The sequence below is a fragment of the Brienomyrus brachyistius genome, unplaced genomic scaffold (assembly GCF_023856365.1).
Source record: "Brienomyrus brachyistius isolate T26 unplaced genomic scaffold, BBRACH_0.4 scaffold58, whole genome shotgun sequence".
NCBI classification, from domain to species: Eukaryota; Metazoa; Chordata; class Actinopteri; order Osteoglossiformes; family Mormyridae; genus Brienomyrus; species Brienomyrus brachyistius.
In genome coordinates this window covers 1305954-1318775 of record NW_026042333.1, presented here as the reverse complement: position 1 = coordinate 1318775, position 12822 = coordinate 1305954, and the positions used below count along the sequence as shown (strand labels likewise).

Here is a 12822-nt window from a genome sequence, read left to right as displayed (position 1 = left end):
GTCAGTCACGGCAATAAGAAAAAAAGTGCTTTTTGTTTTAAGACTTTTGTCCTCTGTGTCCCAAATGACGCGCGCGCCCCCTACAGGTAGCACCGACGCAGCCCACAAATCGAGCGTGCGGCCGCTGCCAAAGGACCCGCGACGGGGGAAAAAAACGTACACACGATGGCCTGCGAGACACCCACGACGTAAAGTTCTAGTGCATGAGCTATATGTAGAAGTGCAACGTGATCACCGTGGGAACGCCGATCCGTCCTCTTCAGAGGTCTGTGCAGAGTGACGTCTGTGCCGAAATCGACATCAGGGCGCTCCACCTTCCCGGCGATGCGGGGGCCATCGCGGAATATCAGTGCCTGTGGTCAAACAGCACTGAGTCAGACGCTGGGTTTCGAAGACATCCTTCACACCAGTGGCTGATCAAAAGGGAGACATTGTACATCCTGCATTGCTCAGGAAATTCTGACACAGACGCGGAACCTGTCACCACATACATTGTTAAATACAATTAAGTATCTGAATAGCGCTCCATACAAAGTGAAATACACTGATTCACATGGGCAAATATATATATAATATGCTTTTAGGCATGAAGACACCAAGAGCTGAAATTATACGGACCATTTAAAAGCAGCGGGCCTCCTTAATCAGACACACACGCTTGTTAATGTCAGCAGCACGCAGATGGGGTCACGAGCTTCAGTGTCCATGCGGCTGAGCGTTAGGACGGGATTTTTAACGTGGTATGACGGGAGGAATGGCGTGGTGAACGACACTGATGTCTGCTGATGAAAATGCCTTGTTAATGACAGACATCAGAGAAGAACGGCTAGGATCCTCAAGACAAGCGCTAGTGCAAAATAACTGCTCGGCACTACAGTGGTGTGCAAACAGGCTTCTTTGGAAAAATGGTCTGTCCTTGAAGCGGTTCTTTTGGCAAAAGTACGTCTTACCCTGTACTATCTGGGGGTACCTAATAAACGTATATTCTGTATAATTTCTTGCTGAAATCCCTAAGGAGTGGATCGAGCAGTTGATTAATAAAGCGACGACTGGGTGCATAGGATACTTATTGCAACGCAACAGCACGACAGTTTAAATAGCTCACGCTGTATGACACCGTCATTATATTTGGTAATTGATAATGATCTGACACTCGCTTAACAGCTTAAATTTTATTTTTATTTTAACAAATTATCAACAATTGTATTCCCCGTTTGTTTCTTTGACTGGGGGGAGGTCAAACAAGCCTCCTCGAAAAAGACGACACGTCGTAATATTAAGCTGCTAAAAACGCACCAGATCATACAATTTATTCAATAATTAAAAGACGACAGCCGACGTGACATGAAATTACGAACAGCGACGTGCGGACACTTCATCGCCATTCAACAAGTAAGCATCGTTCCTGCAGCGCTGCAGGACACTGTACTGAATACTGCTATACCGTAAATACCGTATATTTATAGGAAAGGCAACAAGTAACGACAGAATCGTTCGTGGCCGTATTTAAAACTGTGCTTCAAATTAAAAGTTGCACCAATTCACCTACCTTCGGCTCCCTGCGTTACTCCGGTCAAATGTACTCATTGTCGACGTCTCTGCAAATATACCAGAGGATGACATAGAGAATGAGCAGAATGGCGAACAGAAATAGCGCTATGAAGATGGCTTTGGTGACAGGAGAGACCAGGGTCTGCATCGCACGGAGCCCGGCATGATGTGGCGGAGGAGAGGGCAGTGAGAGACACTCCGGCGCTGCTCTCACACCCCCTCGGCGGGACCCCACCCGAGTCAAGGGCACCACAGCCTAGTCTGAATCTGCCCTCCGTGCGCAGTGGTGGTAAAACATACGACACCATAGCGGTGTTATCAATTTAATGCTGTTTTGCTTCTGCCATACAGATAATAAAGAATCCTGAATAATACCATCCACTTCCTGAAAAATAGTTTTATTTTTGCGATATTAATATTTATCCATTACTGAATTTATGGCAATATTACATTACAAAGCTTGTATGATAGCATGAAAGCAGAACTGGGCTTGGCAAAGACATATTTCTGATTTTATTAAAATGTAACAGCCTTTGTCCTTCAAACTGGACGAGAGAGGGCAGTCTCTTCCGTTAATCGACGCGCCTAAGAGCGCCCCCTTGTGTGGAGGGTCCAGCCTTGTCATATGAGTCTTCCTGTTCGTTTTGGCACTGGACCTGGGAGGGTGTCACCCTTGACTCTGGAGCCTTGGGATGGCGGGGGCCTCCTGGTGTACCACTCTCCGGTGCTGAGCCTACATGCTCGACAGGGCCCCACCCAGCATTGATAAGCTTGGTCACCAGCTTGGTGGCATGTCTCTGCCCCGTCGAGATCTTAATCACGGGGCGGTCAGGACACTCCAGACCCCCACCGAGGGACACTGTTATCTCAGCTTGTCTCCTGAAACAGAGAATGAATAACAGTTTAAATAAAAATTATTATTATTCCTATTAGTTATTAGTATGTACTTTTATAATGGGCTATTGCAATAAAGCTGCATTACTTTAAGGGGGGGGGGGGGGGCTTACACATCCGTGGACCCTTGGATCCTGCTTCGCCAGACTGCCCAGCACACGAGACAGAGGGCCAACAAGACGACCCCCAGCACCACCAGGATGGCGATGAAAACATTAGTGTTGAGCCACTCGGACACTGTGCTGACGTCTGGGGCCGCTGTGGGCCCTGATGTGTTCATATTTTGCCCCAGCGTCGACCCTACAGTGGGGGAACGGTTATTAAATATAAAACTTTCTGTTTTTCCTCTTGCTATACTTCCCATTAATCTCACCTTTGACTTTTACTGAATGTACGAAAATATTACGCATGGTGTATGAAGAACACAGACATGTTTATGTTCAGTGATGCCTGAACATGAGATAAATACATTTTTAAGAATGTTATAGTTTCATTATATATCATTAGTGATATAAATGTCTGTCTCGGGTCTCACCCATCCTGCTTCGGGGACAGGGCCTTTCCGGGAAAAGCTGTTGGATCCTCCGGGCTGAGATCAGGTGAGTCGCAGGACCTTTGGCTGTCTCAGGGGCCTGGATACCCTGCCCTGTAATTGCAGGCTGCAGTAGGTTAGGGTCCCGTCCTCCCTGCTTTTTTTGCCCCCCCCCCCCCCCCCCCCCCCCCGCAGAAAGCAATGATGACACGATTCCAATAAAAAGAGCAACGCCAATGAAAAACTCAAAAATGCTGGTATCCACTCTTGCCTCTTGTAACGTGAGTCCAGCGTATTTGCAGCGCTCTCCCTTATTTCTGCTCAGTACCATCCATCCATTTCCTGAAACCGCTTGTCATATTCAGGGTGGCGGGGGGTCCGGAGCCTGTGCCAGAGGCTATGGGCGCAAGGCAGGAAACAGCCCAGGATGGGGCATCACCGCATGGCAGGGCAGACTCACACACCAGTCACTCACACCCCAGTCACTCACACTCACACCCCAGTCACTCACACTCACACACCAGTCACTCACACTCACACACCAGTCACTCACACTCACACACCAGTCACTCACACCCCAGTCTCTCACACTCACACACCAGTCACTCACACTCACACACCAGTCACTCACACTCACACCCCAGTCACTCACACTCACAGACCAATCACTCACATTCACACACCAGTCACTCACACACCAGTCACTCACACTCACACACCAGTCACTCACACTCACAGACCAATCACTCACACTCACAGACCAGTCACTCACACTCACACCCCAGTCACTCACACTCACACCCCAGTCACTCACACTCACACACCAGTCACTCACACTCACACACCAGTCACTCACACTCACACACCAATCACTCACACCCCAGTCACTCACACTCACACCCCAGTCACTCACACTCACAGACCAATCACTCACACTCACACCCCAGTCACTCACACTCACACCCCAGTCACTCACACTCACACACCAGTCACTCACACTCACACACCAGTCACTCACACTCACACACCAATCACTCACACCCCAGTCACTCACACTCACACACCAGTCACTCACACTCACACACCAGTCACTCACACTCACACACCAGTCACTCACACATATGGGCAATTTGGTAGCTCCATTTCACCTTAACATGGTTTTGGACTGTGGGGGGAAACCAGGGAAACCCCACAATGACGTGGGGAGAACACGCAAACCACACAGACATGGAATCCCAGGGGGACTCAAACCCAGCTCACAGAGGTGTAAGGTGACACTAAACCAAACCGCTGCACCACCATGCCACCCCTCACCTTCTAACCCTAGTATTTCATTTTAGTTTTGAAATTTATTTTCTTACTTGTCATTTGTTCATTCACTATTTATACACAGTTATAATGTTATATATATATATATATATATATATATATATATATATATATATATATATATATATATATACTGTTATAATCATACCGTATTTATTTAATATTTTTATATTTGTATTTACTTGTTTGTTCGTGCACTCATCATGGGTCCAAGAGAAATACAATTTCAATCCTTTGTATGTCCTGTGCATATGGCAGAACTGACAAACAGTGACTTAACTGAATGATTTTTTCGAGTTCGTTTGTTACGGTACTTCTGACATGTGCGCTTAGATATTTTTTTTTCAGTATAGGTCGCTTTAATTCTTAGGTTACGTACATGCGCTATAATATGTTTATAAGTATTCTCTATTTCCCCTTCATTACAGTTTTTCTCGATTGCTAAAACACTAAACCCTATTGTCTGAACCAAATTCTCAGTTGCCTGAACCCACTTATTGAATCAGTCACTCTTTTGGCAAAACCATAAGCACTCGTCACCTGTTTAGATGCATCTTGTCAACACATTGTCATTGTGATGCACCTGTGTCGCATAGTGGTGAGCACAGGTGGCAAAAGTCAAACACAATTAAAGCTCAGGTGTCACCGGTTGAACACAACAACTCAAAATATATCACACTTGTGGCTAATGACGTGAGGGTACATATAAGCCAGAGCACTGGTTTGTGAGGCACTACAATGGATAGAAATCTAAGCAGAGGAGTTCGTGTGAGAGGAGGTCGAGCAGGTCAAGGCGGTCGAGGTGGTCAGCGAGGACAAAGAACAGTAATATCTGATGAAATCAGAGCTACTGTGATTGACCATGTTCTTGTCCATGGTATGACAATGAAGGAGGCTGGACTAAGGGTACAACCAAACATCAGTAGATTCACTGTATCCACCACAATCCGAAGATTTAGAGAAGAGAACAGGTAGTTACTTTTTTTTTTTGACATTATAGTATGTAAATGTTGGCAACAATTACATATGTACAATGACTGTACTTTATACTGTCCCACAGTAAACATGTTTCGGTACATCACTGTGCCAGTGTACTATAGTATTGTAATGGAGGGTTAGTCTGACTGTTCGTAGGCCTATTTCATGTATGTATTTTTGTAAGTGCATGTTCTCTTTTTGCAGAATTGAACGACTGCCACATGGGGGTGGTAGGACATCTATGTTCTCCCCACACCATCCATCCATCCATCCATTTTCCAAACCGCTTATCCTATATTGGGTCGCGGGGGGTCCGGAGCCTATCCCGGAAGCAATGGGCACGAGGCAGGGAACAACCCAGGATGGGGGGCCAGCCCATCGCAGGGCACACTCACACACCATTCACTCACACATGCACACCTATGGGCAATTTAGTGACTCCAATTAGCCTCGGCATGTTTTTGGACTGTGGGGGGAAACTGGAGTACCCGGAGGAAACCCCACGACGACACGGGGAGAACATGCAAACTCCACATACATGTGACCCAGGCGGAGACTCGAACCCGGGTCCCAGAGGTGTGAGGCGACAGTGCTAACCACTGCACCACCATGCCGCCCCCCTCCCCACACCAAGAGACCCTAATTGTCGACATGGTCCGTGAGAACAACACCATTAGACTGCGTGAAATTCAGCAGAGGATCATGGAGGACCATGTGCATTTTGAGGGTATCAACAGTGACAGCCTCTCTACTGTTGACTGTGTCCTCAAGCACAACAGACTGCGCATGAAAGAACTGTACAGAGTGCCCTTTGAACGCAACTCTGATAGAATCAAAGAGCAAAGATCCCAGTATGTACAGGTTGGTATATATCCAGATACATAAATGTTGGTTACTGTAAGTAGTGATTTACTGTAGTCGGCCTAGATCACTCACAAAAATATATATCTATTTCTAGAGAGTTTTTGAACTGGATGCAATGGAAAAACTCCATGAATACATCTACATGGATGAAGCTGGGTTTAGTGGTGACATGGGTGTGGAGGCATGTCAGGCCTGGATACGAAATGCCAGGGGGTTTTTCCCAGTTGTCTGGCCAGAGAAAATGTGGCCTGTGATGTAGATGAAGTCCTGTGGCCTGACCCAGTACGGAGAAATGATGCTGTGGCGGAGTAATGCACTTATTTTTTTTGTAGTTCATTTGTATATTTTTGTGCTTTATGGTTACATATAAGTGCTACATGTAAATGCACAGGATTTCTGTTTTTTTGCAAATTCCTTTTTCTATGTACAAGGGTTACAAATGCCCCAGGTATTTTGTTTTGCAACATGCATTTAGCCTAAATAAACATTTATTTCTACCGCTTCATGTCCTGAGCATTGTGTTTTCCTTTTTTCTATGTAGTGTTTAGTGACTACTCAGTGGAGTATTTCATTTAGATTGACTTGAGGCATGATTTGACAGCATAGTTCAGTTTTGAGCACAGATTGAACTGTTTTGGGGTGAAAGTTTGATTTTGCAAGAAGAGTCAGAGGTTTTGTGAATGTAGCTTGAAAATTGGGTTTTGTGTTCACAGTTTAGGGAAAAGGAGAGCAGTTTTCCAGGAATGTGTCTTAGCAATATAGAAAAACTGTAAACTACATTACGCACAACGATTCTTTCAGGTGTACTTACATCACTACACCAGAGGGTGGCGACAGAGACGCTATCCCGGATCTGAGCGACAATCAAGTCTAACGAACGAACTAAACGATTCGGTGCAATGCTCGAGATATTTCGTCCCCTGAAGTGATCAAACATAGTTAATGGAGCCTATAGCTATAGCCAGGGGAGCAGGAAAGATTGGGGGGGGGCTTGGTATAGGTTTAACACAGGCTTTGTATAGGTTAGTTCTGTAAGTCTAATTACATTGTACGTTGCTCTTTAGAGAACGCTGCGAGAGATCTCTGTTTAGACTTGATTTTTTTCTGTACCGCATACCGCTTTGCTCCGACCGGTACAATCAGAGGTGGCCATTTCAGGTCCAGAAAGTAAAAATCCAGACCAGGATTTTGTTTCAACCAACCAGTTCAGCATAAGGAGTCACAGTCAAAGAGTACTCAACTGGTTGGTTGAAACAAAATCCTTGTCTGGATTTTTACTTTCTTGACCTGAAATTGCCACCTCTGCCCGAATCCCGCAGTGGCGGAACACGAACCTATTGCACGAAGTCAGCAAAAATGCGGTATGTATAAATGCCTTTGAGTAAAATGGTTTAGAAAGTGACATCAGTTAATTTTCATCCGGTACTTCGGTAGGGCATCGTGAAAGTGGAACCTTTTTCAACACATTGCGGGAATGTGTTCCAAAATATATATTTTCAACGATCCTTCGGGGAATATTGCAGTTGAATGACCTTAAGTGTCGTTTACATTGCTTTTGTTTGCGCAGCTGGTCATATGACACTTATTATAGGGAAGATTAATCAGCATCACACTGAAGCAAGTTAACGGTAAACGGATTAAGGAAACTAGTCTTACCACTTGGGAGCGTTGCATTTTGTCCGGTCATGTTTACATGGAAAAAAATCACAGCGTGCGTGCACTGCTGTAGTAAATGAAACGATGCAGTTTATCAGAAATGCTGCTACCCAGGAAATTCGTATTTACTTATTCGGAATTTTTATTAATTCAAATGTAATCTGATCATTATTTTTTCCGGTAAATTTCAACTGGGTTACGAGACGTTAGATGAAAGCACGTTAAGATTCAAAAGAAGCAGAAACGACACTTTTAAATAAGAATAGCAGTTATAAAAACAAAAACCACCGCCAACGTAAAAAAGTTGCCAGATGTCAAATCCACCTAAAGGGCACTTGGTTAAAGTATGCAAAAGAGAATTAAGATAGATTAATAACTACACTGATTCAAGTTTACAAGAAAAATCCTACACTGTATAGTATGCACAGAAGCTAATGATATATTACATATTCAGGGAATATAACAGATAATAGCCCTGTCAGACAGGGTCGTGGGACCTGCGGGGTGTATTTAATTTGGATTCGTTAGTATTCTCCAAAAAATACACCATTGCATTTTCAATTATTAAATTATGCCCCTCTCATATCAAACTCTCATTCGCCGCTCCCCCCTCAGTTTCCAGATCGTCTTGACATTTTCCGGGCTCTAGGTATGCAGTCTTAGACGGGTGTGTTGTGTCTGGAATCTCGGGCGATTAGTGACAAGTACCTTGTTACATAGCTACACACAGGACAATAAAGGGGAGGATGCCGGCGTGACTCACAAAGCTTACAGGCGTTTCCCAAAGCCGAAACATGCCTGAAACAAAACAACCCCTATGTTCGGTGACAAGTTGATTTCTAGCATCGAATCGCCCAAAGCCTCGCCTGGCTGCCCGCTGGGTGTACAATTATACGGCGCTTTAACTAAGTGGACCTGTACTGAATAACAAAGGGAGAACACCGGCACCTGTTTTTTCCCACCTTCAAACAGTGCAATTACTAAATCATATTTTTTAAATTCCGAATAAGCACATCCTTTGCACGACAGGTGCTTCAAGCTCACGTGTTAAAGGTTCAACTGCATTGCCGACTCTCAGTAATGTACCTATGACGAATCCCCGGTGCATTGATCCGGGACGCGGACAAGCCGCGCACATGCTCCGCTTCCTACGAAGGGAATTACAGACTGATGAGCGGCTGCCGGGGAGTCACCTGGCAAGATCTTTATTTATTTATTTTATTTTTACATTTACATTACATTTACATTTACAGGATTTGGCAGACGCCCTTAGCCAGAGCGACTTACATAAGTGCTTCGAGACTCTGCAATGAATTTCCGATGCTAGCTCAATAAGGACCCAAGCTATGAATACTATCTCTGAGAACTCCATTGAGTAGTGCAGAATTTTTTTTTTTTTTAAAACACACCAGAATAAGAGTCGAGAAAGAATATAGAAGTTCTACGTCAAGTAATTTTTCATGAGTCATTTCACCTGAACAAAATCTCCAGTATCTACGATAAATACGGTCAGGAATTTTCATTTTCTTAAAAACAGACGCGTCCCTTTTCCTGGGATTCAAACGCGGGACTTACATAATTCGTTAAGCAGGTTATGTTTATACGTTTATAAGTAAGTGTTTTACTAGTGTTATTATTTTAACGAGAATGAATACGTCGGGTGAATTAACTGTCTTCAAAATGAAACCATAATTTATTCTACCACAGGAAACCATTTAACCAATGGCTTGTTAAATCACTACTAGATTTCTATGAAGTTTTTTTCTGATCTGTTTCGTACCGCTGTATTTGGTTTAACTAAAAGTCGCCGTCACAGGTACGGTAGCACACAAATACACGGACCCACACGTCACCGCTTTTACTGAAAAACGTCAGATAAACTGCTGGGTTAACGAGCCTGTCATAGGGCCTTCTTTATCCATCTGTATATCTCTCACGAACAGTCTGGTGCTCATCCCCCGGGGCCCATGGCGGGCGATAGCGGATTGCCCTCGGCGCGGTACCAGTTAATTATTAAGGGTAATTTTTCTAGGCCCCACTTATTTGCAATTAAGGACACTCACTCACCGTTTATCTGTACCGCTGCGAAAAGTATTGAAATTTAACCCATTACATAACGAAGCGAGACCGTTTTTAGAGTAGGCCTGTTTATTTTGGCCTAAACATTATCAGGAAGACTCCCTTTTTTATGACTGTTGTGAGAAGTGTGTCATGTTTATTGTTGATTGTTAAATCTTCAGCTGTGACTGCGGTGTGTCTATTGCTCTACTAACTTCTCATCTTAGTTAGAGTTAAACACTATCCATTCTCAAATGCTTTCCTTAACAAAGTGGCTGATTTATACCAGGCGGAAGTTGGCTCCTTATTCACCAGCTACAAAACTGAATTTTACTGTTTTTCATATTGTATATATTTCAGTATTTTGTGTGTGTATTTTTTTAGCTGCACTGCTGCAGTTTTCTTGTCAAGTCAGTGATTATTCTCTCACCATCCTCTGACCGATGGGTGTTGTACAAAGTAAATTTGTTGACCAGTAAAATTTACAGTAACCAGTGTTCCGACTCTCAGTCCCTTAGGTTAGACTCCATAGTAATCTTAGTGATCTCCACAAATCGCCTAAAAATGCAGTCAAGTCTACGAAGAAAGCGATAGAATGGCCTTTTATAATATTTTAATAATGCTGCATTACAATTGCGAAACAAAGCTAGGTGTGCTACTTAAGCACCATCACACTTGCTGTAACTTACTGAAGTGAGATCCTCTGTGCATCTAAAAAGGACAGATTAAGGGGGCTTCAGAATTGGCCTGAAAAGCAATCAGGTCCATACAAGACACGGTTAGGATGTGAATTTTAAAAATGCTATAGTAAAATTTCATAAATATGTTTTCCTACCATTCTGATAAGCGTACTCTGTCCTGGCTGCGTCAGATTCTCTAGACGTTTAAAAATGTAGTGCTGTGCAAAAGTCTTAGGCAGGCAAAGAAAAGGATGTTTAGATTATCCTCGTGTTGGTGTAAAACTAAGATATGATGCCTGTTAAAGTGTGTCAGCTTTGCAATTTCAGAACCTCCGCTAAAATCATCCTAGTATTTGCAGCGACCGTCCAGTGCAGCCATGTATTTTTTGACTTGGCCACTAACACACCTCATACAGCTAGTCAATCTCTCACTGACTTTTTAAACCGATATATTTAATTATTTAATTGAGCTGTTGGTGAAATTTAACAAAATCATGGAACGGCTGAGGTGCCCCTGAGGAGAAGTTTGGGAACTGAAGCGGTGTTCATCTAGCCATCCAACTAGATATCAGTAACTTTTTAGAAAACAGAAGAAATGATTACTAGTTTTTATTGTGTTACTCTTAATTTTCACACGTTCTAATGTTACATTGTGTTTTTGTTCTAAGCTAAAGTAAACTTGCTACCCAGATAAACAGCTTTAAACATTTCTTTGGACTGCCTAAGACTTTTGCACAGTACTGTAAATAAATAAATAAATAAATAAATAATAACATACGTCTACAAATTTTTTTTTTCAAGTGCCAAGGTTTTTTGAATGAATTTAGGGTATTTTGAGGGTGCCGAATTCAAAAATCCCATTACTTTTGCTGAATTGGTTCTAGTTTTTGAGATAATGGACATCCGTGAAAATAATGCATTCCTGCAATGCGACTTGTGTGTGATAACAAATGCAATAGCTTTTGGTCTGTCTTTTGACTCTTTAACAGTGTCTTAGGTAATGAAATGAATGATGAAGTGTTGAAGGAGAGTCTGAAAATAAAATCAGAGTTAAGTTCACATGTGCGTGTTTGCATGTTCATTTATCGCTGTTGTTACTGTGGTGGTGAATATTCACCCGGATCAAATCCGCCAAGTCCTTCCAAAGGAAGGGCATCATGGGAAAACCTGTCTGGTATTTAGCCAGAAATGGTTGAAATGCTTGTGATTGGACCATGAAAAAATGTATTTGGCCAGAAGAAGGGGATCCATTCGGGCTTCACAAATGCAGTCAGAAGAAGATGTCCCTGGGTTTTTCATCTATTTTGACTTCACCAGGTCCACATACTTCACAAAAGAGGGCCAGACTTCCGATGCTCGTTCGACAGCTGGCAAATTTTCGAGCCACCGATGGCCACAGGAAGGTAGAGGGGGATCTTGAGGATGATGTTGCAGCTGAGAAGTCCTCTCTTCTGGCTGGAGCAGAGTGGAAAAGAAAATGTAGTGCTTTGAACACTTTCTCCACCATCCACACTTCAAAACCAGTCTTGAATGAGCTGTGAAGGGTATGTAGGCCACAGCTTCCTACAATTACTAACAGTGTCCCAGCAAATTGCTCACCACAGTGTGAGTGTCATCCTTGGACGTATAGGAGTGATGTCGGCTAACCGTTTGCAAAGCACCATAGCACTTCTGCTTTCAGTGTGTCGGTTGAGGAGAATGTACTGAAGGCACTGCTTGTCGTGGGATCCGGAGACACCTACAAAGCGGGTGTAGGCCTATCTGTAGAGGTTGTACTTGCAGGACTGGCAAACAACTGAATGGGAGCAGCTGTTGTTCGACTGTCAACAAAACGCTTGTGCTTCTCTCCCCTGATATGCGGGTCGGTGGCTTTAGAGCCCGTTGTTGCCAGTTTGATGACTTTTTCACAAAGGTTGCATCGCACTTCGTAGGCATTAGTCGTCTTTTTCAACCAGCCACAGTACTTTTTTTTGAAACATTGACATTAATAACAATTAATAACTAATTCATATTGTATTATTTAATCAAATCATACGTAATTTTTTCCTGTCACTGTTAGATATTTTGCATTTATTTTTTGCATGATGTTAGACTATTTACTTACTATCCATCCATCCATTTTCCAAACCGCTTATCCTACTGGGTCGCGGGGGGTCCGGAGCATATCCCGGAAGCAATGGGCACGAGGCAGGGAACAACCCAGGATGGGGGGCCAGCCCATAGCAGGGCACACTCACACACCATTCACTCACACACGCACACCTATGGGCAATTTAGCAA

General features: G+C 43.5%; 1 protein-coding gene across 5 annotated transcripts; it reads right to left on the bottom strand.

Annotated features, from left to right (window-relative positions):
* Nucleotides 1-1933: 1933 nt before the first annotated feature.
* Nucleotides 1934-8913, bottom strand: LOC125724900 (uncharacterized). 5 transcript variants are annotated; one of them, XM_049001358.1, is made up of 4 exons: nucleotides 8849-8913; nucleotides 2981-3091; nucleotides 2559-2745; nucleotides 1934-2430 (listed from the first exon to the last, which is right to left on the bottom strand). In XM_049001358.1, exons 1-4 carry the CDS (start codon nucleotides 8910-8912, stop codon nucleotides 2124-2126), a joined length of 669 nt encoding a protein of 222 aa, XP_048857315.1. In that variant the 5' UTR covers nucleotide 8913; the 3' UTR covers nucleotides 1934-2123. The 5 variants fall into 5 exon arrangements, with proteins under 5 accessions (XP_048857315.1, XP_048857318.1, XP_048857317.1 ...); XM_049001361.1 differs by lacking the exon at nucleotides 8849-8913 and adding an exon at nucleotides 8568-8694; XM_049001360.1 differs by lacking the exon at nucleotides 8849-8913 and adding an exon at nucleotides 7805-8055 and having other exon boundaries at nucleotides 2981-3104.
* Between the last annotated feature and the right edge of the window lie 3909 nt (nucleotides 8914-12822).

Coding starts and splice junctions, on each gene's coding strand:
- LOC125724900 (XM_049001358.1), bottom strand. CDS start 8,912: ATGCACCGGGGATTCGTCATAGGTACATTACTGAGAGTCGGCAATGCA. Junction 3,092..8,848: donor TGCAGTTGAACCTTTAACAC/GTGAGCTTGAAG, acceptor CTGCAATTACAG/GGCAGGGTATCCAGGCCCCT. Junction 2,746..2,980: donor CTGTCCCCGAAGCAGGATGG/GTGAGACCCGAG, acceptor CCCCCACTGTAG/GGTCGACGCTGGGGCAAAAT.